This window comes from Melospiza melodia, chromosome 1 (genome assembly GCF_035770615.1).
Source record: "Melospiza melodia melodia isolate bMelMel2 chromosome 1, bMelMel2.pri, whole genome shotgun sequence".
In the NCBI taxonomy this organism is placed as follows: domain Eukaryota; kingdom Metazoa; phylum Chordata; class Aves; order Passeriformes; family Passerellidae; genus Melospiza; species Melospiza melodia.
This window is the reverse complement of record NC_086194.1, coordinates 2,603,661-2,629,613: the sequence shown is the minus strand read 5'-3', so window position 1 is coordinate 2,629,613 and position 25,953 is coordinate 2,603,661. Positions and strand designations below refer to the sequence as shown.

At 49.1% G+C, this 25,953-nt stretch overlaps 2 protein-coding genes across 4 annotated transcripts in view; both read right to left on the bottom strand.

Moving 5' to 3' along the window:
- Positions 1-9,881, bottom strand: part of GJC2 (gap junction protein gamma 2) — a 47,521-nt gene extending 37,640 nt beyond the window's left edge. The window contains exons 1-2 of one of the 2 annotated variants that reach the window (XM_063169920.1): positions 9,863-9,881; positions 6,296-6,398 (exon numbers count right to left, since the gene is read on the bottom strand). The gene's annotated coding sequence lies outside the window, so the exon portion shown is untranslated. Of the gene's footprint in view, positions 1-1,926; positions 2,284-6,295; positions 6,399-9,862 lie in introns of those variants that run through there. The other variant, XM_063169842.1, reaches the window with a different exon arrangement.
- A 3,661-nt stretch (positions 9,882-13,542) lies between these two features.
- Positions 13,543-25,944, bottom strand: GUK1 (guanylate kinase 1). 2 transcript variants are annotated; one of them, XM_063169712.1, is made up of 8 exons: positions 25,851-25,944; positions 20,738-20,851; positions 19,990-20,031; positions 18,999-19,095; positions 16,894-17,032; positions 14,999-15,083; positions 14,626-14,711; positions 13,543-13,720 (listed from the first exon to the last, which is right to left on the bottom strand). In XM_063169712.1, the coding sequence occupies exons 1-8, from the start codon at positions 25,891-25,893 to the stop codon at positions 13,685-13,687; spliced, it is 642 nt and encodes a 213-aa protein (XP_063025782.1). In that variant the 5' UTR covers positions 25,894-25,944; the 3' UTR covers positions 13,543-13,684. The 2 variants fall into 2 exon arrangements, with proteins under 2 accessions (XP_063025782.1, XP_063025693.1); XM_063169623.1 differs by lacking the exons at positions 13,543-13,720; positions 25,851-25,944 and adding an exon at positions 22,016-22,036 and having other exon boundaries at positions 14,622-14,711; positions 16,857-17,032.
- Positions 25,945-25,953: the final 9 nt, after the last annotated feature.

The following is a 25,953-nucleotide window of genomic DNA, read 5'->3' as shown; positions in this document are numbered from 1 at the left end:
CCAGCCAGGCCATAAATGAGAGGAGAAGAGAATTCTCCCCAGCCCTGGGGTCAATCAGGAATATATATGGTGCACACCATGTTGCTGGGGAAGGAGGGGTTTCCTTGTGACACACACACACACAAAACACAAAAATAAAACCCTCCTGGTATTTTGGTCTTGGACAAGACCCAAGGATTGTCTGGGAAATGGCTCTCCCAGCTTGCAGGAGGAGCAGATTCCCTACATCTGTTCCTGTTCCCATTGTCTGGAGCTGGGATTTCCTCCCTGTGCCTCTCTAAGGAAGTCTGGACACGGGGCAGGTTGCCCTCCTGTGGCATTCCAAGGGAATTTGGGGGAAAGGAGAAGGTCCCAGGGTTTCAGGGACTCTGTTTCCCTTTGGGGGGTCATGGAATATTTGCTCTCCTCTCATCAGGAGAGGACACAGCTCTCTACCAATAAATAATTGAGCCAAACTCCTGTGCTTGGGATAGATGGAAGGAGGAATTCCCTCCCCTCCCAGGCCACCTCATGAACAATGGGGGTCAGGAGCTCCTTCCAGCCCCCCTCTCCAGGAAATCCTTTGGGCAACTAAATCTGCAGAATCTGGAGGTAAAAGGGACACAATCCAGGGTCATCCATCAGCCACAGGGAAGATCTTTAGGATTTTGAAGGATGGGGCAAATAAAAGCTGTGGAACCTCAACAGCATCTCCACATGAGGTTCATCCCAGTGGAGCCTGAGGTGGGGATGGGGGATCCAAGTTGGAGATCCCAGCCCAGAGGAGCATCCTGGGTGTTTGGTGGCCCAAGGAGAGTTTTCTCTCCAGGAAGGTTGGCCAGGAAGATGAGGCCAGCCAGGAGGAGGTTCAGCTCCCAGTGGTGGTGATTGCCAAGCCACAGGCTCCCCCTGCCTCAGTTTCCCCAGCTGCACAGGAGGGAACGCAGCCTTTGCAAGGTGTTTGGGATGTGAAGGTGAAAAGGGCACTCACAGCCTTGGGTCTTATTTCAAAAACAAGCCAAAAGCACCTTGCAGAGAAGATAAACTTATCATGGATCAGACACACCAGCTGCAAACCCACATCTGCTGCTGGATGAGCCCCCATGGCTGCTGCTCTCCAGCCATGCCTGGCCTCACAGCCCAACTCAGCATGCAGGAGCAAGGGGATCCAAGCTGGTGATCCCCAAGCCAGGAGGATGCACATCCCAAATTTTGCAGAAACCTCAGGAATGGAACACAGGATCAGCAGGAAAATCAGAATCTGGCGTTCCTCCCCCAGCTTGGGTGGTCTGAGATAAGAGGAGGTTTGAGATAGGGACTGGCAGGAGGTCCCGGAGCACAGAGGGGTTTCACAGAATCCCACAGTGGTTCGGGGTGGAAGAGATCTTAAGGATCACCTCATTCCACCCCTTGCACTGTCCCAGGCTGCTCCGAGCCCCATCCAGCCGGGCCTGGGACACTTCCAGGGATCCAGAGGCAGCCACAGCTGCTCTGGGAATTCCATCCCACCCCTCCCCACCCTCACAGGGAAGAATTCCTTCCTTTTTGCAGCTGCACCACGTTGGGTTTAATCCCAAACTGCCTGGCCGCGGCTCCGCAGTGCCCTGCGTGCCGGGGGATGATTCACGGCAGCAAAGCGTGCACAAACCCACGCCAAAAAAGGGATGTTGTGGCTCTCACCCCTGCAGGAAAGGCACCACAGGAACATCCAGGCTCAACAAGCCAAATTTTGGCATTTCTCACCCCAGAAATTGGGAAAGGGCGGAAAATGAAGAGCGGGGTGGGAGCAGAGCAGGGGGTGCAGCACAGCGAGGGGATCCGCAGCGCGCTGAGCTACGAACCACCGGCAAGCAAAACCAGGAGCAGGGAGAACAAAACAAAGCAAAACAAAGCAAAACAAAGCAAAATAAAATAAAATAAAATAAAACGAACACGAAAGTAACATACAGAGAAGCGCTGGGCTCAGTCTGTCCCAGAATGGTCCCATCCTGGCCAGCTCTGGCGCCTGGATCCCCGTCCGCAGCCGCTCCCAGCGCCGCTGTCCTCCCTTCCCAGCACAGCTCTGACGTGGGACGGGAAAACTCCTCTGGATCTGCACTCCCTGCCACACCAAGGATTCCTTCGCTTCCCTCGAGTTTTTTGGGGGTTTTTCTTCCCAACCCGCCACGAAAACGCCATAAAAAAAAAAAAAATACAGCGGGATGAATTCAACTCGCTCGCTCTACCAGAGCCCAGAGCGGTGTTTGTGGAAAAAAAAAAAAAAATCAAATAATTCAAATAGTTGAAGGGTTTAGGGCTAAAAATAGCAGAAAGAGCTCCTTGGAGCGGGAGGGGAAGGCGGGAAGCGGAGGTGCTGCAGCGGGATAAGAATGTTTCCTTCTTGTTTGGGATTTCTTTTCCTTTCTGCACCAAACCGGGTGGAAAGTTGGCACAAACCCTCCCTTAGAGTGAAACGCTGCAGCACCACCAAAAAAATGCATTTTCCCCTCATTTTTTATGCCCAAAGCAGTGCTTGTTGGTTAAATTTTGTATTTGAATGTTTTTTTGTTGATCAGAGGCTCCTCTTTATCCCCGTTCTGCATTCCCAACCCCATTTCAGGGCAGGGGGAACATCTGGAAGGGAAAACAGCTGGAAAGGGACAAGAGGGACATTTTCCTCCTGCTCTCTGCCAGAGGGATTTTTCTCAATTTTTCTCTCCCATCCCAGCCCCTCTTCATCCTCGTTCTCCCTTCCCAACCCCATTTCAGGGCAGGGGGAACAGCTGGAAGGGAAAACAGCTGGAAGGGGGCAGAGGGACATTTTCCTCCTCCTCCCCCAGCCCCTCCTGCTCTCTGCCAGAGGGATTTTCCTCCCCCCTGTGCACATCCCTGCTGCAGAGGAGGGGATGCTGCCCCTGACCCGAAGCCACCAGCAGGGATTGAATAATTGCCCCGCGCCGAGGCCACAACCCCTGGCACGTTGTCATCTGCTCCTTCCCCTTGCCAGCCCGCATGATTTTCTGGCTGACCTCACAAAAATTGATGTTTTCCTTAAAGGCCCCGTGTTTTGCGAGGGGAGATTTGGTTTCCAGGAGTCCAAATCACTGAGGTTTTGCTGGCTGCTATTAAAGAAAACCCCAAAACTGAAGAAATTTGGCATAAAGAAGGCCCTAAGCCTTTAAAATCTTGTGGTTCTTCATCTCTTAAACATCCACAACCTTCAACACATCCTAAGCAGCTCTCACCGTGTGAAACTGCTCAAAATAACTTGTTTTCCCTGGTCTGAAGGAAATTTTAAGAGATGTCCTTGCTCCTCAGAGCAGCTGGGACGGGGCAGCCAAGTTTGCATCCCCTAATTTAATTTCTCCAGTGTTTTTGTGCTCTCCAGCTGCTCTGGGGCAGGAACAGGCTGGGAACAGCCTGGCTGGCTGGGCAGGGCTTATGTGAGCCCAGGAGGAGCTTTCCAGAGGAAATCAGCTCTGGGATGCTCCAGGGATGGAGGAGGAGGGAGGAAGCACCACAGCACTTGTTCCTGCAGCTGCTGCTGCCCTTGGCACAGTCACGAGCCCCAAGTTCAAGAAATTTTGACAAGAAAGTTCCTAGGGAAATCCTATTTGTAACCACACGGCTCGAAACCAACCTTAAATATGCTCCTTCAAAAAAAAAATCTCAGCCCTGCTCTGTATCAGACTCTGAGCAAACTCTCATTCAGCCTTGTGTAAAAGGGTCCCAAGCAAAATCCTGGATTTAAATTTTAAGGGATTGCCCAGACCCCAATGGAGTTGGATTTCTGTATCTTATGCAAATATTTAATGCAAAACATTTTGCAGGCTTAGGGAGAAATTAGCATTTTCATGGTTCTCAGTGCTGCCTTGATACATGCAATATATAAAATAAAATATAACAAATACACAATATCTTACAAGGATCAGTGAAACAATGACACAGAATCCTGGGGTGAGGAACCTCATTTCCCTCCCCATTTTTTTTTGCTCCCAAATCCACAATCCCAGCCTGCCAGTGCCCACCCAGAGAGTCCCATCCTGGTTAGGAGGTGACAATGAAAAAACATAAAAAACATTAAAAACCTCATAATTTTTTTTTTTTACATTTACTTATCATTATAAAAAACCCTATAATAATTTCAAACCTTAAAACCCTACCAAATTAGTTACATCAACTTTATTTCTGCCTCAACTTACCTCAAACATAACATTGTAAAAATTAAACCAATGAGAGTACTAGCTAAATAAAAAAATCAATACTGCTAGCATTACAATTACAACACAATAACAAATTATTATGTTATGTTATAATGACAGATTATGTTATGTTATAATTACAGATTATTATGTTATGGTATAATGACAAAATGTTATGTTGTGTCATAATAACAAATTGTTGTTATAATAACGATTTATTATGCTATGTTATAATAAATTATTATGTTATGCTATAGCATAATAACAAATTATTATGTTATGCCATGATAACAAATTATGTTATAACATAATAACAAATTATGTTATAATAACTTATGATGTTATGTTATATAATTTTAAAAAATTATGTTATGCCAGAATAACAAATTATTATGTTATGCTATATCATAATAACTATTATGTTATGCTACAATAACAAATTATAGGGATTTGTAATTAATTATCATGTTATCATAATATCATTATCATGTTATCATATCGTAATAGCAAAATATTGTTATACTATAATGATAAATTATGTTATGCCATAAAAATAAATTATGTTATGTTATATCATTATACCAATTTATTGTTATGCTATATCATAATAGCAAATTATTATGTCATAACAAGTCATTATGTTATATCATAATAAATTACTTTTGCCATAATAACAAATTTTTATGTTATATGATAATAACAAATAATTATGTTATGCTATATCACAATACCAAAATATTATGTTATATCATAATACCAAATTATATTATATCATAATAAGTTATGTTATGCCATAATACCAAATTACTGTGTTGTGTTATATGATAAAAAATTATGTTATAGAATAATAACAAATTATTATTTTATGCACAATATATTACAACACCAAATGATGTTATGCTATATAATAACACCAAATGATGATATTATGCTTTAGCACAGTACGAAATGATGATGCTATGCTGTCTCACAACCCCAAATTCTGATGCTGTGCTGTATCACAACCCCAAATTCTGATGTTATGCTGTCTCACAACACCAAATCATTATATTATGCTATATCACAACCCCAAATGATGATGCTGGGCTGTATCACAACCCCAAAGGATGATGTTATACCATATCAGAGTACTAAATGATGATGCTGTGCTGTATCACAATACCAAAGGATGATGTTATGCTGTCTCACAACCCCAAATTCTGATATTATGCTATAACACAACCCCAAATGATGATGCTGTGCTATATCACAGCTCCAAATTCTGATGTTATGCTATATCACAACCCCAAATGATGATGCTGTGCTATATCACAGTACCAAATTCCAATGTTATACTGTATCACAGTAACAAATTCTGATGCTATGCTGTATCACAACACCAAATGATGATGTTATGCTATATAATAATACCAAATTACGATGCTATGCTGTATCACAACACCAAATTCTGGTGCTGTGCTGTATCACAACCCCAAATGATGATGTTATCACAACCCCAAATGATGGTGTTATGCTATATCACAGTACCAAATAACAATGTTATGCTATATCACAGTACCAAATGATGATGTTATGCTGTATCACAACACCAAATGATGATATTATGCTATATAATAATACCAAATTACGATGCTATGATGTATCACAACACCAAATTCTGGTGCTGTGCTGTATCACAACACCAAATGATGGTGTTATGCTATATCACAGTACCAAATTCTGGTGCTGTGCCGTATCACAACACCAATTGATGATGTTATCACAACCCCAAATGATGGCGTTATGCTGTATCACAGTACCAAATTCTGATGCTGTGCTGTATCACAACCCCAAATGATCATGCTATGCTGTATCACAGTACCAAATTCTGGTGCTGTGCCATATCACAACGCCAAATGACGATGCTATGCTATATAATCGTACCAAATTACGATGCTGTGCTGTATCACAACCCCAAATGATGGTGTTATCACAACCCCAAATGATGGCGTTATGCTATATCACAGTACCAAATTCTGATGCTGTGCTGTATCACAACCCCAAATGATGGTGTTATCACAACCCCAAATGAGGATGTCATCGCACCCCCAGACTCTGCTGCCATGCCCCAGTAGCCATCCCCTGCAGGTCCGTACCTTTCCCAGGCAGGAATCGGAGCCGTGGGGCGGCGGCTGCTCTGCTCAGCTCAGCTCAGCTCAGCGCATTCCCGGGGCCCAGGCTGGCAGCTCCAGCTCAGCCCTGCAACAAAGGCAAGGAGGATCAGCCCCGGGCATCTGTGCCAGGCACAATACGGCAGCGCAGGGCCACTGTCCCCTCAATGGCACCATTGTCCCCTCCCGGCCGCGCTCCTGCGGGTGGTGGCACGGGGAGAAGCTGCTGCTCCTCAGACAGTGGGGATTGAGGGGGTTTTTGCTTAGAGTAATTGAGAAGTGCTTAAAAAACTTTTATTTTAGTCTTGGAGTAACTGAGAAGTGCTTTAAAAATTTTATTTTCAATTTTATGTGAGGAGTAAGATAATACAGATATTATAATTTACACTATTATATTATAATTTACACTATTATAATCAGAAACTATTTTTCAATTACAATACAAGTGTTTCTTAACTTATTGACTTTTACCACACTATACTGTAAATCCTTTAAAACCAATCATCTAAAATGACTTCTCATGAGTTCTATTGTACTGTAGCATTTACAGTTCTATTTCTCTAAAATATCCAGTCTTACTTATAAAACCATCTTTTAAAACTTGTTTCTAATTCCAATTCTCTCTCAACAATATCTACCTTATTCTATAATATTTCTAAATTGACATTTCCTATTTCAAAATGTACATACCAATATATACTATGTAAACCTTCTATCAAACTTTAAAAATATTCCCACAAATTCCCACAAGAGAGCCCCTGAAAGGTTTTGTGCCGCCCCTGGAGAAGAGCAGGAGGAAATAATTGTTCAAATTATTTTGGATCCCATCAAAATTGTTTTGGATCCCAGTTTTGCCCTGACAGCAGCACTGGGGTGAGGCTCCTCCAGGAAAGGGGGAAAATGGGATCTTGGGGCAAATTAATCAGAATTGGGAGGATTGGGGTGAGAAAGGGATCACAGCTCACTGATCAAACACAGGGATGCTCCCAGGGGGGTTTTGCTGGGATCCTTGCAGGAGTTTCCATCTGGATGCTGCTTCCAGGGGAAGAGCACACTGAGGAGCTGGAGGAATCTGAGAATCCCAGATGGTTCGGGTTGGAAGGGACCTAAAAGCTCAGCCAGTGCCACCCCTGTCATGGCAGGGACACCTTCCAGTGTCCCAGGTGCTCCCAGCCCTGTCCAGGGACACTGCCAGGGATGGAGCAGCCCCAGCTGCTCTGGGAAATGGGAAATGCAGGGAGCAGGGTCAGGGCTGGAGGATGGGCTGCACAAGGGGAGGCTCAGCAGGGAGACTTCCCTGATAAATACAACTCTTAAATGGGAAAATGGTGAGAAAACAGAGCCAAAACATCCTCAGAGGCACCCAAGGCCCAGAGGGGCAGCACATCTGTGCTGACAATGGTGACAGTGCACAAGGGAAGGTCCTGCCTGCCTCTGCAAACACTGGGGCTGCTGCTAGAACTCAAATGAATGCCTTTCCTATAGGACAGAGGGGATCAGGCTGGGTTTCAGACAAAAAAAAAAAAAAACAGTAAAGATCCCAGAGATGCCACCACAGAAACACTGTGACCTTGGGGATGACCCAGGGTGAATAAAATATATTTTAAAAAATACATGAAAAGGCAAATGGAAATTAGCAGTGGTGTTGTGCTGGAGGCAGGCAGCTCCTGGGGCTGCTGGCAGGGACAGGGAGTGCAGGCAGCCCTTGGAGGAGGGAGCAGGGGGATGTTCCCAGCTGGGATGTGGGCATCAGGCTGCAGCAGGAAGGAGCGGCCAGAGCCACGTGGATGGAGGGTGTGGGATCACCCCTGCTCAGGGGAGAGCCTGACAGACACACACACCCTGCCAGGGAGGGAGACTGTCTCTCTGCTCTGGGCTGGGGCACCAGTTCCACCTCTCCACCCAAACTGGGGTGCGTTTTCTCCCTCCAGTCCATGTGCCCACACCCAGGATTTCAACCGTGTTTAAAGCAGGAGATGCAGCTCACATATCCTGCAATTCCAGCTAGGAGAAATTATAAATCCCAGGATTTCAACCATGTTTAAAGCAAGAAATGCAGCTCATGTATCCTGAACTTCTAGCTAGGAACAATAATAAATCTCCTCTATTTTCTCATCCTATACCCAGCATATCCAGGTCAGCACATTGGTGGTGACTGGAGCATTGCTTTTGGCTTTTTGAGTTTTTTCCATCACCTCCATGCTGACTCCACATCAAGGAGCCAGGCCATCCCTAAAATTCAATGTCCACCACACAGGCACTTTGTTTTCCATCAAGAATTGAAACAAACAGGAGCAGCAATCCCTGTTCCTTCAGGGAATATCTGCAAATTAATGCTGGGCACCTTCCCTGTGCCCATTGGACCCAACTGCCAGGAGTCTTATCCCCCACATGGCTTCAATAAAATAAACCCCTCTATGTGGAAATTGAGGAATATAAATCTATATTTGCCCGGCTCCACCTGGATACTGAAATTTTGCCTTTTTTGCCTCCCTTCTTTTTATCCCCTCTTTGCATCTCTGGAGATGGGGAAAGTAAAACGCAGAAAAACATCCTGTTTTCCCTCTTTTTTTGTGGCTGGGCTGAGAGGAATCAGGAATCACAGAGCAATCAGTCAGGAGGGGGATGCACCCCTGACCCCACACGCATCCGCTCCTTGCGGTGGCCGTACCAGTTGCCACGGCACAATGGGAATTGCAGATGGCTTCTGCTTGTTTACAGGGCTGGAACACATCCTGGACAAGCAGAATCCCAGCTGCTGCTGCTGGAAAAGGCTGAGGCAGCGGTGGATTGCTGAGTTTTGCAGGCTGGGAGCAGGGCAGGATGGCAGGCTGTGCGTGCCGTGCCGGCCGGAGCCGGCCGCGCGTATGGATCGGCGTCCCGCGCTCTCCAGGGATGACACACTTGCACATGCAGTCGATGAGGCTGACCCAAATACAGCACCCAGCAGGGCAGGCACGGCCCCTGAGCCAGCTGCCAGGGCCACTCTCAGCCTCGTGCAGCTCATGGGCACGGCAGGACTCCTGTGAGCAGCCTGGAGTGTCCAGAGGCACGGCACGCCTGGCAGAAACTCCGTCCTCCCGCTCAGCTTCCTTCCCAGGGGCAGCACAGGCAGAGAAAAGCCCTGGAGGGGCAACTTTGGCTTTGGCCAAGAGCCCTGGAGGGGCAACTTTGGCTCTGGCCAAGAGCCCTGGAGGGGTAAATTTGGCTCTGGCCAAGAGCAAATTTGGCTCGGGCCAAAAGCCCTGGAGGAGCAAACTTGGGTCAAGTCAAAAGCTCTGGAGGACCAAATTTGGCTTGGATCACAAGTCTTGGAGGAGGAAATTTGGCTTGGGCCAAAAGTTCTGGAGGAGCAATGCCATGGCCAAAAGCCTGGAGGACCAAATTCGGCTCGGGCCAAAAGCCCTGGGGGAGCAAATTTGGCTTGGGCCAAAAGCCCTGGAGGAGCAGAAGGGCCATGGCTAAGGGTTGCTGGCACGGATCCATTTGAGTCCCACATGGATCAGCTATCCCAGGGAGGGTTCTCTGCTGCTGTGGGACAATGGGACCTACCTGTGCTCGGTGCTGGTGGTGCTGGTGGGAGTTTCAGCGTGAGGTGGCAGCAGCTGGAGCGTGGTGGCCACCTCCCTGTCCTGTGGGAGAGTACAAGGGACATCAGGATACCCCAGCATGGATCACAGAACCCAGCACAGCTGCAGCCTCCTGAAAAAATGCCCTGGATCTACGTGGCTGGGGAAATCCATCCCAAGCCCACCTCCCAGTGGTTCCACTGCTCTTTATCCATTTTGGAGCAGCTGGGAGCTGCCAGAGGTTTTTGCACCCTGGGGGATTGGGGGACACATGCAGGTGGCTCCAGTGTGGAGGGATGAGGATGAGACCCCCAACTCCCTGCTCTCCTGTCTGAAGCCATGCAGGCTGCTGGAGGATTCCCTAGATTTTCCCTCACAGATAGAACAGGAAACCTGTCTTTGCCGAAAAAGGTGGGAATTAGCAGCCTCTGCAGGAGATCCCAGGAGTTTTCCCTCACAGGATAACTTCTGGCAGCACTCAGACACCCACAGCACACCCTCCCCATGCCCCACCACGAGCACATCCCCTCACATCCCCTACCTGGGCTGCTCAATCCCGGGAGACGCGCGCGGAGCGAGGCGGGCGCTGACGGACAGGCAGGAGAATCAGGGTTATTCCTGCTCCTTCTCCCCCTCCTTGCTCATTCTCTACGCCAGCTGCCCAATTATTTGCCAGGCCAGCTCTGCCCCGCGGTGCCTTTCTGCAGTGGAATGGAAGGAAGCCTGAAAATCAGAGCTGCCTCCAACGGCACTGAGATGCCAAGGAAAAGCACGGCGAGGACAAGGCTCTGGGATCATCAGGATAGATAAAAATGGGCTTTGGGCTAATGTTGGCTGATTCAAGGTGTCCTGGAGGGTGGCTCCAGCTTTTTTGGGGTGGTTTGGGCTTTGGGGAATGCCTGCCTTCCTGAATTCCCAGCAGCTGGGTGCTGCTGTGTCAGAGCAGAGGTGACCTCAGTTCACACCCCACTCCTTGAAGGAGTTTTTCTATTTCCAAAGAGCTTGGGTAGGCATGAAAATTGAAAAAAGGGGGGAAAATAATCAGCTGCTGCCCCAAAAGCAGCATGTCAGCCTGGATTCAGCAAAAAACAATGCAATGACTGCAAAGCAACAGCTTTGAAGCAAAAGTGCTACAGGGTGTTGTTATTTTCTTAGCATTAGCTTGAAAATATCCTCAGTCACAGACTAGAGAGCTCCCAGGGCAGGTTTTATCCCAGCTTTTACCATCCCCTGCCCTCCTCTTCCTCCCTCAGCATCCTCTCCTGCAGGGATGTAGGTGCTGCCACGTTTCCCAAAGCATCTCAGCTGAAAAAAGCTGAAGTCTGTCCAAATTTATCTCAGCCTGACAGAACAGTGAATATTTAGTTATATAAAATCCCCATTTCTGACATTTCTGGAAGCAAGCCAGGAGCAGGCCTGCTCCTTCCCTTGGGTGTACCCCAAGATGGGAGCAGCACCCTCCTGCCTGGGAGATCTGGGTGGGACAATGTTCCTCCAGGAGGAGCATCTTTAATCAGCCAACCCCTGGGCTGGAAGGTTTCTGTATCCTCACTTTTCCAGTCTGATCCCTCAATGCCAGCCCCACATGGAGCACTGGGAGCAGATGTTTGCAGATGTGGAGAGCCCAGCATCTGGCCCCAGTCATGCTCAGCATGGTCCTTGCCTGCCCCAGGGATGTAGGAATTGAATACCCCAATGAGCCAGCACCAAACCCACAGATCCAGAGAGGCTTTTATGGCTGCAAACTCAATTAACAAAGCAGACATCCCATTTTCGAGGGTGCAGGAATTAAACTCACTTCAACAAGTGCCTTCACCCACCCAGCTTTGGGATTCAATGCACCTCCAAAACGCCAAACCTGGAGAGGGGCACCCAAAATGACTCTCTGGAGATGCTCCACAGCTGTGCCACCTGCCTGGGGACCAGCCTGGCTCCAGCACCCACTCCCTCTGATTCCCAGTGCCTTCCCCATGGCCATCCTGTCACCTCCATCATGTCACCTCATATTGGAATTCCAAGCGTTCTCTGTCTGATCCATCACACACAGCAGCTACAGCAGGGCACCCCAGCATGCCGGGACACCCCACCAGGCTGGGACATTCATCCTTCCCCAGGGAAGGGGACACCAACCACCCAAAGGCTCGGCTGTTCCCGGTTCCCGGGGGCTGCCCCGCTCCCGTTCCCGTCCCGCGGGCTCTGCACTCACCGCTCCCGCCGGGCTGACCGAGGCCGGGCTGCAGGAGGGATCCGCAGGGAGCAGCGGGCGCTTCCATGGGGTGACAGCCCCGCAGGCGCCACGCGGTGGCCGCAGAGCCCCGCACCGAGGCGGCCGCCGTGTCCTGCGCCTCCCGCTCGCTGCTCCGGGACTCCAGCGCGTTCCTGCTGCCGTTCCTGCCATCTAGAGGGGACCTTTCCCACTGCAAACCGTCCCTCGAATTGTAATAAAATCCCACGGTTCAGGAGGTAAAAAAAAAAAAAAAAAAATCAGAGCTCAATAATCAGAGCTCGTCATTGAAAAAGGACGGGAAAAAGCACAAGAAAAGCCTGCGTGGTTCACACCACGAATCCACACAGGATTCTCCTGCTTGTTAAGCCAGTTCCAGAACAAAGCAGTGGGAAATCCACAACAGGAATTTCTAGGAAAGATGTATCAAAGCAGTCTGAGAAAGCTAAATGAGCAAAATAATCATGAAGTCATGGATGTGAATGTGAGGTACTGAAAGGGTGGCCCAAGGAGAGTTTCTGCTTGTTGTCCCCATAAAGTGGAGGATGGAGGTTTGGAGATGACCTGGAGCAAGAGGTGCTGCAGAGGGATGGGATGTGGAGAGGATGAAACCCAAAATGGAGTGTTTAGGTACAAACCTGCTCTTGGGTAAGAAAATATCCCAGCCTGGCACTGCAGGGCCCAGTGGGCCATGGGGTTTGGGGGGAAGCAGCTGAAGTCACCCTCTCTAGGACAGAGTGTGGTCATTCCATGGAAGGGAAGCACACGAGGGTTTGGGATGGAAGGAACCTCAAAGCCCATCTTGCTCCAATCCCTGGATGGGCAGGGACCTTCCACTGTCCCAGGCTGCTCCAAGCCCTGTCCAGCCTGGCCTTGGGCACTGCCAGGGATCCAGGGGCAGCCTCAGCTGCTCTGGGCACCTGTGCCAGGGCCTGCCACCCTCCCAGCCAGGAATTCCTTCCCAATATCCCTCTGGCAGTGGGAGCCATTCCCTGTGTCCTGTCCATGCCTTGTCCCCAGTCCCTCCCCAGCTCTCCCGGAGCCCCTCCAGTTGCTCAAAGCTCTCCCTGGAGCTTCTCCTCTGCAGGGAACACCCCCAGCCCTCCCAGCTTGTCCCCACTGTTTTCAGTGTGAGAAACCAACCCAAGGACACTCAGGATATGTTCTGCTGGAGGGACTGAAGGGCTTGGAAGCTTCATGAAAACATCAAAAAAAGCTACAGAAAACTTGGGAAATGAAGTGCAAAGCTCTCTAGGTCTCAGAACAAGAGCTGCACAAGCAAGAGTTACTGGATGCAGAGGATTCCCCCTAGGAAAAGGGATTTATTGCTGCCTTCCAGAGGGGCTCAGCCCTTGGGCAGCTCCCAAAGAACCCAGAGGTACAAACCTGAGGGAGCACGTGCTGAGCAGGCAGTGAACAGAAGCACAAGCACGACCAGGTTTTCTTTTCTTTCCTTTTAATATAAACATCCTAGGGAGAGTTGGGGGTAGGAGCAGCCTACAGGGAATGTCTCTTGGAATAAAACGCTGCGACGTGCTTCGGGAATGATGTGCAAAATCCAAACGGCCAGGCAGGGCCAGCTCAGGACTTCCTGGATTCTTCAGTCTTCTTGATTTCCTGCAGGAAAGATCAGGAAAGAGGCTGAGGATCTGCCACTCTTGGGGAAACAGCTCTTGGTGTCACAGCTTAGGAGACCAGGAGCGACCAACTGTGGGTCCCAGGATGAGGTGAGAGATGAGAATCTGAGTCCAAGTTCTCAGAAGGTTGATATATGCTATATTTATAGGTATATTATATTTGTATTGTATTTATATTTATATTCATATTCATATTTTTATCCATATTATATTTATATTATATTTATATTCATATTATATTTATATTCATATTATATTTATATTATATGAAAATGCTATACTAAAACTACACTAAAGAAAAAGAAAGGAGACATCAGAAGGTTAGAAAGGAATGATAATAAAAACCCGTGACAGATTCAGAGAGTGACACAGCTGGACTGGGATTGGTGATTAATTAAAAACAATTCACATGGAACCAATCAAAGATGCACCTGTTGGTAAGAAACCTCCAGACCACATTCCAAGCAATCAGATAATTATTGTTCACATTTCGTTTCTGAGGGTTCTCAGCTTCTCAGGAGAAAAATCCTGGCAAAGGGATTTTTCAGAAAATATCATGGTGACAACCAACAACTCAGACCAGTTCATGACATCCCAGAACCAAGCTCTGAGTTCACCCTTAGGGACAGGGCAAGGTTTGACTTGGAAGCTCCAGAAATAGGAATCCCCTTCTCTGTCATCCAGGGGTGTTTATTTTGCCCCAAGTCAGGATTGTGTTGGATTAATTTCCCCCTCCCTGATCCATCACTTGTACTCAGCCTGTCTCTCAGCAGCTCAAAGCAGAGCAGGTGTGGGATGAGGTGACATTTCTGTGGCTGCCTGAGAACAGACACTCACCTGCCTGGGCCAGGAATGAGGTGGGAAAATCCCCAAGGACTCACTCACCTCCAGCAGCACCTCCTTCAGTTCAGAATAGGCCTTTTCTAAATCATCATTAATGATGACCAGGTCGAACAGCCCAGGCTCTTTACCTGGGGAAGGAGATGAGGACAGAGTTAGAGGACAATTTTTCTTCCCTGTGTCAGCTCTCATGCACAAAGCCCCATGGCATTTTAATAAGATTTTTTAGTATTATTATTAGATCAGCTGCTGCTAATGAACTGCTCTGCCAAGCAGCCCCAAGGAACTGCAGGGGGAACTGCAGCAGTGATCCAAGTCAGCTCATGGCAAGCCCTGCCAGCGCTGCTGGAGAGCACAAATCAGCTGCTCCCAGCAGAAGCAGCTCCCAAACCCCCCAGGCAGCCCTGCAAGGACTCACTGAGCTCCAGGTCCACGCGGGCTGCACTCAGACGTTTCTGTAAACTCTCCTCTGTCTCCGTCTGTCGGTCCCGGAGCCGTTTCTCCTACAGGACAGAGACACGAAGGGGATGAGAGCTCTGAGAGCTGCAGGCACAAACCACCCCCACCCTCAGGCAGTGCTGTCTGTGAGAACACCCTGCAAAGGGTGACTGAGGGGCCTCACTCACAGCCCAGTGCAAACCAGTGGCCAAACTGGGCTCGAGATCTCCTACCCACAGTTCAGGGTCCCGGGTTGCCTTTACCTCCCTCTCATTTATTTATTTTTCCAGGTACTGCTGGAAATGAGATCTCTCTGCTGGGCTCTGGCATCTGGTGCTGCTGGCTTCCTCCTCCACAAACTCAACGAGAAACAGAGCCTGCCTGATGTACTGAGAGCAAGAGGGCAGAGTCAGGAGTTGTCCTCATGTGGCCTCATCCCTCTCTGAACCACGACAGTGATTCCACTGCTGCAAGAGTCCCACTGCAATCACTTACACAGGGCAAGACAGAGGGGCAGAATTTAGGGTGCTGCACAGAACCAGCCTCCCTGGGTTTCATTTTAACTGTGGAGGCAAGTCTCAGCACAGCATGAAGCACAATTAATTAAAGACTGGCCATGCTGCAATGGAGTTCATAAGGTGTGGAAAACATTGAGGAAGGACTCAAAAAACAAACCACAGGAAGATTTATCCCTGAGAGCCAGAGGCTGGGGAGCTGGGCTGGGTGGAGATATGTTATAGTGGCCTCCTTGATCCAGGTCTCAAAAGCTCTATAACACACCCAAGATAGCACAGCTACCCTTGGAGGCATAAAATCAGCAGGATGGCTTCTGTGGGAGTGTTGGAAACAAAAAGGTTTAATAAAAGGCAAGATAACAAACAGAGAAAAACTGAGCCAAGTGCCAGAGGTTCTTGCTCCTGATAAAACACCTCACAGAAGCCATTAGTTGCTTTGTTCCCCTCTTTTTCTAGTAAATTGCCCAGGCAGGACTTGTTGGCTCCTGTCCAATGAGCTATCCTTAAGTTTGAGGTAAAGTCCACTAAACCTATGAGATGTCTTTGTACCTAATTGAGAAAAGAAACTTCTGGGCTTCTTTTCTTTTTGAGGGGACAAAGGCCAGTTTTGTCACTCCGTGGCACACTCCTACAGGGATTTGTTTGGAATGTGTTTGTGGGATCTCAGCACCTCAGGACTGAGGTGCAGAGTGGCCGAGACCACCCTTGGGGGGCTCGGGAGTCCTGGAATGTTGCCAGAAGTGTCTGGGGCTGGACTTTGATCCTGCACGGGAGATGACACCTGTATGAGGATGGGAGGATTTCACTGGGTGAATGGTGAAGGGATGGGTTAATTAGAGTGTGAACACAGGGTTTAGGATTTCTGTACAGGGGGGTCTAAAGAAGTAAGATGGAGGAATTGGGGCGTGTCCTGTCCTTCTTCTTCTTCTTCTTGGCCTCCATCTTCTGTGGTGATGGTGGCACTTTGGGATTGGTTATTACTAAAAGTGCACTGGTTAACAAGGGTAAAAGGTATTGGGGAAAATTGATAAATATTGTATACGTAATTTCGAGTATAAAGATAGGTGACCGCCCCGAGGGCTCTCAGTGTGCTCATGGCTGGCTGCTGTGCAGACTCTGTCGGGCCAAGAGAAAATCTTTTAGATAAACAATTAATAAACACCGAGAGACCGAGAAAAGATCAGAAGCCTCTTCTCGTCCTTTGGAGCGCGGGCTGCCCAAGGCCACCCCGGGCCTTTCCAGGCCACCTAAACAGCCGAGAAACCGACATGTGTTCCCAGCTGGAGCAGGGCCCTGCAGAGGGGAGCCGTGGCTGCTGATTACCTCTAAGCGCTACCGGCAAAGCAAGGCGGGCGCTCACCAGGATCTCGATGGAGGGCGGCTGCACCGAGATGTAGATGGGGTTCAGCTCCGTCCTCTTGATGTTCCTCACGCCCTGGATGTCGATGTCCAGGACACAGATCTGGTTCTGGGCCTGCACGGCCTGCACAGCTCCTTTACTGGGGACACAGCACACAGGGAAGGGTCAGAGAGCCCGGGGGTGAGGGCGTGTTCACAGCGCTCACAGGAGGAGGGAAGAGATGAGGATCTGACTCCATGTTGCAGAAGGATGGTTTATTATTTTATGATCTATATTATATTAAAACCATACTAAAGGATAGAAGAAAGGATTTCATCAGAAGACTACCAAGGAATAGAAATGGAATCTTGTGACTGACCAGAGTCCGAGCCAGCTGACTGTGATTGGCCATTAATTAGAAACAACCCCATGAGACCAATCCCAGATGCACCTGTTGCATTCCACAGCAGCAGATAATCATTGCTTACATTTCATTTCTGAGGCCTCTCAGCTTCTCAGGAGAAAAATCCAGGCAAAAGGATTTTTCATAAAAGATGTCTGTGACACAGGGGTGTGGTTATTAATTGTTGTGGGTCCCCAGGAGGAGGTGAGAGATGGGAATGTTGACTCCATTTCAGAAGGCCGATTTATTATTTTATGATAAGACATAATATTGAAAGAAATGATATACTAAAACTACACTCTTAAAAGAGAAAGGAGACACCAGAAGGCTGGAAAGGAATGAATAATAAAAACCCATGACAGACCCAGAGAGTGACACAGCTGGACTGGGATTGGTCATTAATTAAGAACAATTCACATGGAACCAATCAAAGATGCACCTGTTGGTGAGCAACATCCAAACCACATTCCAAGCAATCAGACAATTATTGCTTACATTTCATTTCTGAAGTTTCTCAGCTTCTCAGGAGAAAAATCCTGGCAAAGGATTTTTCACAAAACATGACAGTGACACAGGGAGGGTTGGGGTGTCCCCTCCAGCAGCGGGGAAACCTCACAGGGCTCCCCAAACTGTGGCAGGAGAGGACAGAGCCTGCTCTGCTCTTGATGAGGAGTTGCTCCAAGTGTCACTGCTCTGGGTGGAGCAGGGAGCTGCTGTCTCCTGCTGGAGAGGCTGGCAAAGCCATGCTGGAAGCTGTGGGGATGGATCAGTGTGACTCTCCCAGGGATGGGTGGGATGTCCATAAACTCCTGCCTTGGCACAGCTCCACCACCTGGAGAGAAGTTCCCTGCTCATGGCAGGAGGTTGGAACTCGAAGATCTTAAAGGCCCCTTCCAACCCAAACTATCCTGGGATCCTGTAACAAATATGGAAATAATCTTCACTGAAGAGCAAACCCACTGAGAACTCCCCTCTCCAGAGATCCACTGACTCTGCTGAAGGATGCTGGATGGACATGGATGCTCCCATCTGTGTCAGAGACACATTTTATGAAAAATCCTTTCCTTAGGATTTTTTCTCCTGAGAAGCTGGGAGGCCTCAGGAACAAAATATAAACAATGATTATCTGCTGCTGTGGGATGCAACAGGTGCATCTGGGATTGGCCCATGTGGTTGTTTCTGATTAATGGCCAATCACAGTCAGCTGGCTTGGACTCTCTGTCCAAACCTTTGTTATCATTCTTTATTTTTCTGTTCTTAGCTACCCTTCTGATGAAATCCTTTCTTCTATCCTTTAGTATAGTTTTAATGTCATATCATAAAATAATAAATCAGCCCTCTGAAACATGGAGTCAGATCCTCATCTCTTCCTCGGACCCCTGTGAACACCACCACACATCTGGGTCACAAGAGGCATTTAATTCTCCACTTAGTTTTTCAAGTGATGGCTTTTATATGCTGCAAAGACAATTTCTCTTCCCCAACATGGGGAATTGCCTCAAGCTTTTAAATCATTTATTGTAACTCACTGCTGACTTAGGGAGCAGAAAGGATTGGTGAGAACTTCTCAACTCTCCTTCAACTCTCCATTTCTCCCACATCTGGGCAGGATCATCCTCAGGGGCTTGGAGAGATTCTGAATTTATTTTCTAGCATCCCAGAATAGTTTGGATTGGGAAGGATGTTCGAGACCCTGGGGCACAGGCAGGGACACCTGACCCACCTTGTCCCGTACATGTTCCCGGAGAACTCCGCGTGCTCGATAAACTCCCCAGCATCAATCTCCTTCTGCATTTCCTCTCTGCTCACAAAGTGATAATCTGGAGAAGGGAGAATGGAGAGAAATTAACATTCTGAAGGTAAACTTCATGGTCAAAATGACACCCGTGGGTTTTTGGGGGAGAAGACACTAAAAATCTGTTTTAGACAATGATTCACTTTCTACTTCCACACCAGTTGTCCAAACACCTGCTCAAAACTTTCTGGAGTTTTCTGTGTGGCCAAAAATGCTGCTCTACCCCATTTTTCACATCCTTTCCCACTCCTGGTGCAGTGGGAACTTCTCCTCCCTTGCCTCCAGGTATGGGACACATTAGAGCAGGAATGGTGAGGCCTTTCAGTTAAAGGATTTCTAATTAAAGACCAGAATGGGATGAGAGACAGGGAGATAAAAGGGAACATCAAAACCAAGCTAATTAAAAAGGAACATTTCTCTATCTTCTGTTGAAATTCCTTCCTGTCACTTCAGAGGGAAAACTGCCACTGGAAATGAAGAACAAACCTCATTTGGTTGTTTCTTAAATATGCAAATACATGAGAAAACAGCTGGGCACAAGCAATTAGTACAACTAAAACCATTTAATTAAGCAGCTGCACTTCCCAAAGCAGCGGCCATTGGAGAAACCTCCTCAGAACCACCTGGAACTCTGCAAAATCAAATCACCCAAGTTCAGAGCACAGTGCCCAAAATGAGAACCCAGATCTGAAAACCTGAATTATTTGGAGAGTTCAGTGAGACAGACCCAACTGAAAACCTGAATTATTTGAAGAGTCCAATGAGACAGACCCAACTGAAAACCTGAATTATTTGGAGAGTTCAGTGAGACAGACCCAACTGAAAACCTGAATTATTTGGAGAGTCCAATAACAGACCCAATGAAAACCTGAATTATTTGGAGAGTCCAATGAGACAGACCTGACTGCAACAGGCTCACCTTTGCCATTCACTTCTCCAGGTCTTGGCTGCCTTGTGGTGTCTGCAGGGAAAAAAAGAAGAACAAAAAAAATTAGAAACAGCCTTGTAAATTCTGTACATCACCCACAGATGATGCAGGATGAAAGAAATGCCAAGATCTAAGTGGCACATGGATTTCTAGGCAAAAATCTCTACCAAGAGGCAATTTGGGAGAAAATAAGGTTTAGTTTGGAGTGAGATTAGAGATGCAGTTGAATCAGAACATAGGATAACACACACAAAATGGATAATTTTAAGGTTTTTTTCTCCTACCATTAGGTTTTTAAGCATCCAGTATTTGCTCTTTCATGGTGGAGGGAATCCAGATCTCAAAGCACAATTTTACTTGCAGTACACAGTGTTGGGACATTAAAACACATTTTGGAAATGGACCTAAAAACACCTTACAAAGCTCCATGGAAAAAAATCAAGTGGCTTTTGAAGCAGAAATGTGGGGGGAATTTTGTTACTTTCACAGTCAAGAATCACTCAGAAGAATCTTGTTTACTCTCTGAGTTCAGAGATGTGGGGAGTCACTAAACCTGGAAAGGTGCTACTCCAGACAAAGCTTAGCCTCACCACTCAATACCAGGAGTAAAAGGTGCCCTGAATAATTTAAACACCCCCAGGATCCCACAGACAGACTGGGACACAGCCAAACCATGAGAAACCAGAATTTAGGTATAAATAGAGGCAGGCTCAGAGCTGGCCCAGCCCTGGATACTCACGGGAGACGCTGAAGCCGAAGATGTTCTCATAATCCTTGAGCAGTTTCTTTAACAAAGTGCTTTTCCCTGCACCTGATGGGCCACTCAGGACCACTGGCCTTGGTCCCTGCATGACTGGGGACAGACAGAGAAATGGCTCTGCTTAGAAACACCCATGAAAATGCAGCTGTGGATTCCCAGGAGTGCTCAGCCCCTGAAAACAGCACCAATCTTTTACCCTTGGGCACAAATTTATGCAGGAAAAGCTGAAATGATGCAAAATCACAAGGTCAGAGCTGATAAAAAGCACTGGGAGTGCAGAAACATGTCTCAAGAGACTGAGGTTAAACTCATAGGATGTAACCCAAAGAAGGAGGGAACTGGGATTTAGCTGCCACTAAACTGGGATGATTGAAGCCAGATGTTTTCCATCACAGCTGGGTCTCACTGGGACCAAAATCCTAAGGAAAACTCTCTCTAAAAAGGACAAAACCCTGTTTGTGCCTGGTGGCATTTGGAATCATGGGACAGAGGTACAATCCCAGTCCCTTCCCTCTCACAGGGAGAGAGTTTGCAGGTAAAACTTTGTATCACCAAACCCTTGTAACATCATCTGAACTCAGGTGAAATCACTGCCATCAACAGTCGCGGGGATTTATTCCCACATTTCCTGAAGCACCAACTCCCTCTGCAGGTGTTTCATGGTAAAAAAGAAAGAGATCCAGAGATCAGTTCCTGGTACTGGTGGAAAAAATGCAGCCTGGGGCCACACAGAACAGGAGAGGAAAAAGGGGAGAGGAAAAAAAGGGGAGAGGAAAAAAAGGGGAGAGGAAAAAAAGGGGAGAGGAAAAAAAGGGGAGAGGAAAAAAAGGGGAGAGGAAAAAAAGGGGAGAGGAAAAAAAGGGGAGAGGAAAAAAAGGGGAGAGGAAAAAGGGGAGAGGAAAAAGGGGAGAGGAAAGCAACGGGAGTTTTCACATTCCTGTGTCTCTGGAGAGAAGGAAAGTTGAATTATCCACACGTGCAAAAGAAGAAATGCTGTTTAAAGGTGTGGGGGGACCACAGGGACCCTCATCCATCAGCAGTTTCCAAACCAGAAGCGATGGTGAGAGTGGAAGGAATCAAAGAAGCTCTTCCCATTTCAGTTTCAGCAAGCACTAAAATCATTTCCTCAGCCTGCGGGCTGGGTGTGGCCTGGGGAGGCAGCAGATAAAGCCTTTCCATTTTCAGTGAGCTCACAGCAATGTCACCCTGACCTTACACATCACTTTCCAAGCAGCCTTAAGCCCGGTGCTGTCTCACCAGCGCGGCCCGGTAATCCCGCCGGGCTCCCTCCCGCTGACCCCGCGTTCGCAGCCCTGAATCCCCGCTCCTCCTCCTCCTGCCTGGGGCAGCACGGCGCGGAGACTGAATTACACAGCTTCTCTCTGCTCCCGAGGAGCCTCGGCTCACCGCAGCTCATCCCGGGCGGGGTTTAAGGCACAGAGCATCGGGAGGTGCCGCAGCGGCAGCGTGGGCAGTGAAACACCCACGGGCGATTATCATCCATAAAGAAATTCCTTTATTCGTCTTTTTTTGGTTTTGCTCAGTGCCCTCTGAGATGAAACCTTGAGAGGACCAATCCCATCACCACAGTGCCCGATTAGGCTCCATCACCCCAAAACCAGAAGGTTGAACAAACTCTAGAAGTTCTTTGGGGGCTTTCCTACCATCCCCTTGGTCTTTAAACGTCTGTAATTTCCAAAAAAACACAGGTTTTGCCTAAATGGTCAATACCAAAAGAAAGCACCAGGGAAATGCTACTCAGTGCTTGCAGAGCAGTCACCCAAAGCATTTTCTTCTCTCTGTCCCACATCATCCACCAGGTGAGCCCTCAGCATTCCCTGGAAATTCATGGACACAAATTCATCCCTTCAGCCTTCACAACACATCTGCCCCAAACAACGCTCTCCATCACACACCAGCTTCTACAAGCACCCCAAAAGTGACATTGGGGTGTCATGGATTTCCAGGTTCCCTTCCACAAATCCCAGTCCCAGATCCCAGCCAGAAGGAAAAGAGCTTTCCCTTCATTTCCCCCAAAGTTTCACCTGCCCTTAGCAAACACCAGCAGAAATTCAAAGCTGCCCAAATCACTTCCAATCATTGAACCCCAGACAGTGGGGAGGGGGCTGGGAGAGGCTCCAGCCCATCCTTACCTTTCCTTGTGCTCCTTTCCAGCCAAGGAAAGCAGAGGCAGCAGCACAGGCTCCTGGGGGCAGAGCTGGGCTATTTGTGAGCTCCTAAAGCCTTCATTAACCAGCTGCCATTCGAAGGTGGCCAATGAGAACAACCCTGCCGAGCTTTAATCTCCCCCTGCTTCCTCCTCCGCTCTGCTCTCCGGGCTGCCAAAGCTGCAGCAGCACCCCCAAAAGGTGAGGGGTGCCAGCCCTGGCTGGGGTGGGATTGTGGCAACAGCAAAGCTGCTCCTGGCCCTGCATGCACGAGGGTTTTGTCTGTGTAGGATCCTGGAATGTTTGTGTTGGGACCTTCCAGAGCATCTATTCCACATCTAGCCCTGCCATGGACAAGGAGAATTCCCACCAGGCCAGGCTGCTCCAAGCTCCATCCAGCCTGGAGCACTTCAGGCACTTTGCTTCTGCAGGAACATTGCTCTTCCTTTGGAGCACACAGCTCCACGACAGGAAAACTCCTCCTCCTCAAACCACTCCCTCAGCGGGACCCTCTCCTCCACCTCACCCCCTTTTCCTTCCCCAGCACACCCCCAGCTAAGAGAAAAGGCACCTGGGCAGTGATCACGTCTCACTTCTTTCAAAACAGCTAAAAATAAACCTGAAGACTTGCAGGTGTTTCCTCCTGCCTCCCTTGTGAATCCCTTCCCTGGCTGCAGATCTGCAAAGGAAACTGAGAGGGAACAAAAGGCATTTCAATGCTCATGGAATCCCACTGGCAAACTGGGGATTTCACAGAATTCCAGAATGGTTTGGGCTGGAAGGGACCTCAAAGCTCAGCCAGTGCCAGCCCTGCCATGGCAGGGACACTGGGATGGAGCAGCCACAATGTCCCTGCCCCCACTCCCTGCTCCCCAAACACCACAGCCCTCAAAACCCACAAGGAAGCAACAAGAAACCCCCCCCAAACCCCAGATCTGGTGGATATGGGGCTTTTTTCTCTTTGTTTGGTTCCAGGAATGCATTGGTGCATCACATTTCCAAGCTGGCTGCAGCAGGAATGTCACAAAATGTATTTATTTTAGGCAGAAGCTCAATTTTTTATTCCCCCTTTTTTTATTCCCCCCTTTTATTTCCCCAGATTTTGGCATTTTCAGAGCAGCCAATCTGCAAATATCCAGCACAGAGGGTTTCCTAAAAATGAGCTGGGATCCAGCCTAATCTACCAAAACCACTGCAGAGCTGGCCAGCAAGAGAACAGCCCAACTAATTAACAATATTAATTATCTCCTGGGCCTGAATTATCTCCTGAGCCACACAAAACCCCTCTGGGCTGCAGAGGTGGTGACAGGAGGGTGTCCCCAAGGCAAGGAATGGCTCCTGGTCTGCTTGTGCTGCTAAAGTCACCCTGGATTTTACCTCACCAGGGGAGCAAAGGACAGACATCACAAGAGTTAAACAAATTAAAACTGATTAGCAGAGAGGCTTTACAGGGAAGGCAAAGCCACCTTATGAAGAAGAAAAGAAGATTAAAGCACGGTTTCCCTGGAGCCTTGAGAAATGTCTCCTGGATTAGGATTATAATCCCAGCCCCTATTTTTAGCAGGTTTGTTATAAAAGTGCCACCCCTGTAGATCTGGGACAGGTTCCAAAAAGGGAGAGAGCTCCTGCTGTGACAGGGAATCATCTGCAGGGAGGTTCCAACCCTCCAGCTTCTCCCACCCTGTGGTTCTGTGAGGAGCAGAGCATCCCACAGCAGTGCAGAGCTGGAGCTCAGCCACCTTTTTCCTGCAAATAATTACCTACAAAGCACTAATTAGCCTCTCCACTGGCTGCAGCCTGGCTTGCAGGGGATGGTGATGCTGCACTTGCTCGAGGTCACTGCAGAAATCAGGGAGCTCCAAGCCCATTATTCCCATGTCCTCCTGTAAACCAGAGCCCACCAGGAGGATAAAACCTCCAGAGAGGTGAAGCTCACACAGGTGTGCTTTTACCATCCCCACACGTTTGTTTCAGCACACCTGGAGGATGCTCGTCCCTAAAGCCCTCTAACCCCAAAAATCCCACAAGCACATCTCTGTGTGGTTTATCCAAGCAGGGACACCTCGGAGCCACCCCGGAGCAGCTCAGCCATGGGGACCCCGTGTGGATGGTGGCAAGGGCACACAGCCAGCCTGGGGACAGCCCCGCGGGGCTGTGACCTGTGCCACCCCCTCAGCCATCCCACACGGCTAACACGGGACAGAGCAGGGGCAGCTCAGCCTCCCCAGGGCTGCGTGGGGGGATCATGCAGGGGGTCAGCACAGCCAGGTCGGTACCTCAGTGTCCCATGGGGCACTCAGCAGCCCGGGGCCAGCTGGGACCCCTCAGCCCAAGGCCTTTGTGAGGGGCTGAGCACCCCAAGGCCAGCCAGGGCTCCTCAATGCAGGGCCCCCAAAAGGGGCTGAGCACCCCAAGGCCAGCCAGGGCTCCTCAATGCAGAGCCCCCAAGCCAGCCAGGGCTCCTCAATGCAGAGCCCCCAAGCCAGCCAGGGCTCCTCAATGCAGAGCCCCCAAGGCCAGCCAGGGCTCCTCAATGCAGAGCCCCCAAGCCAGCCAGGGCTCCTCAATGCAGAGCCCCCAAGACCAGCCAGGACGCCTCAAAGCAGAGCCCCCAAGACGGGCTGAGCACCCCGGGACCCCTCGGCAGAAGAACCCCGTGAGGAGCTCGGCACCCAAGGCAGGTTGGGCCCCTTCAGCGAAGGGTCCTTATGAGGGACTGAGAACCCCAGAGCCGGCCAGGACTCCTCATGGCAAGCCCTCCGTGAGGGGCTGAACGCCCCGAGGCCACTCAGCCCAGGACCCCTGTGAGTGACGGAGCTGCTCGGGCTGGTTGGACCCCCTCTGTCCACGGCCCCTGTGGCCGGCCGTGCCCCTCAGGCCGCGTTCCCCGTGAGGATGCGAGCCCCAGCCCCATCCCCGCTCACCCGCCCGGGCGATCCCCGCCCCGCGCATCCGCCCGAGGATCATGAGGGGATGGGGGGGGCGCTCCCGGCAGCCCCCGCGCGCGCCCGCCGCCACCGCCGCGCG

Bases quoted from the DNA above. Each gene is read 5' to 3' on its own strand.
- GUK1 (XM_063169712.1), bottom strand. From the start codon at position 25,893: ATGATCCTCGGGCGGATGCGCGGGGCGGGGATCGCCCGGGCGG. The intron at 19,096-19,989 runs GTGAGCCTGTTG...TCCCTTCTCCAG, and splicing joins TGGAGAAGTGAATGGCAAAG to ATTATCACTTTGTGAGCAGA. The intron at 17,033-18,998 runs GTGGGTCAGGTG...CTGTGTCCCCAG, and splicing joins GGGAACATGTACGGGACAAG to TAAAGGAGCTGTGCAGGCCG.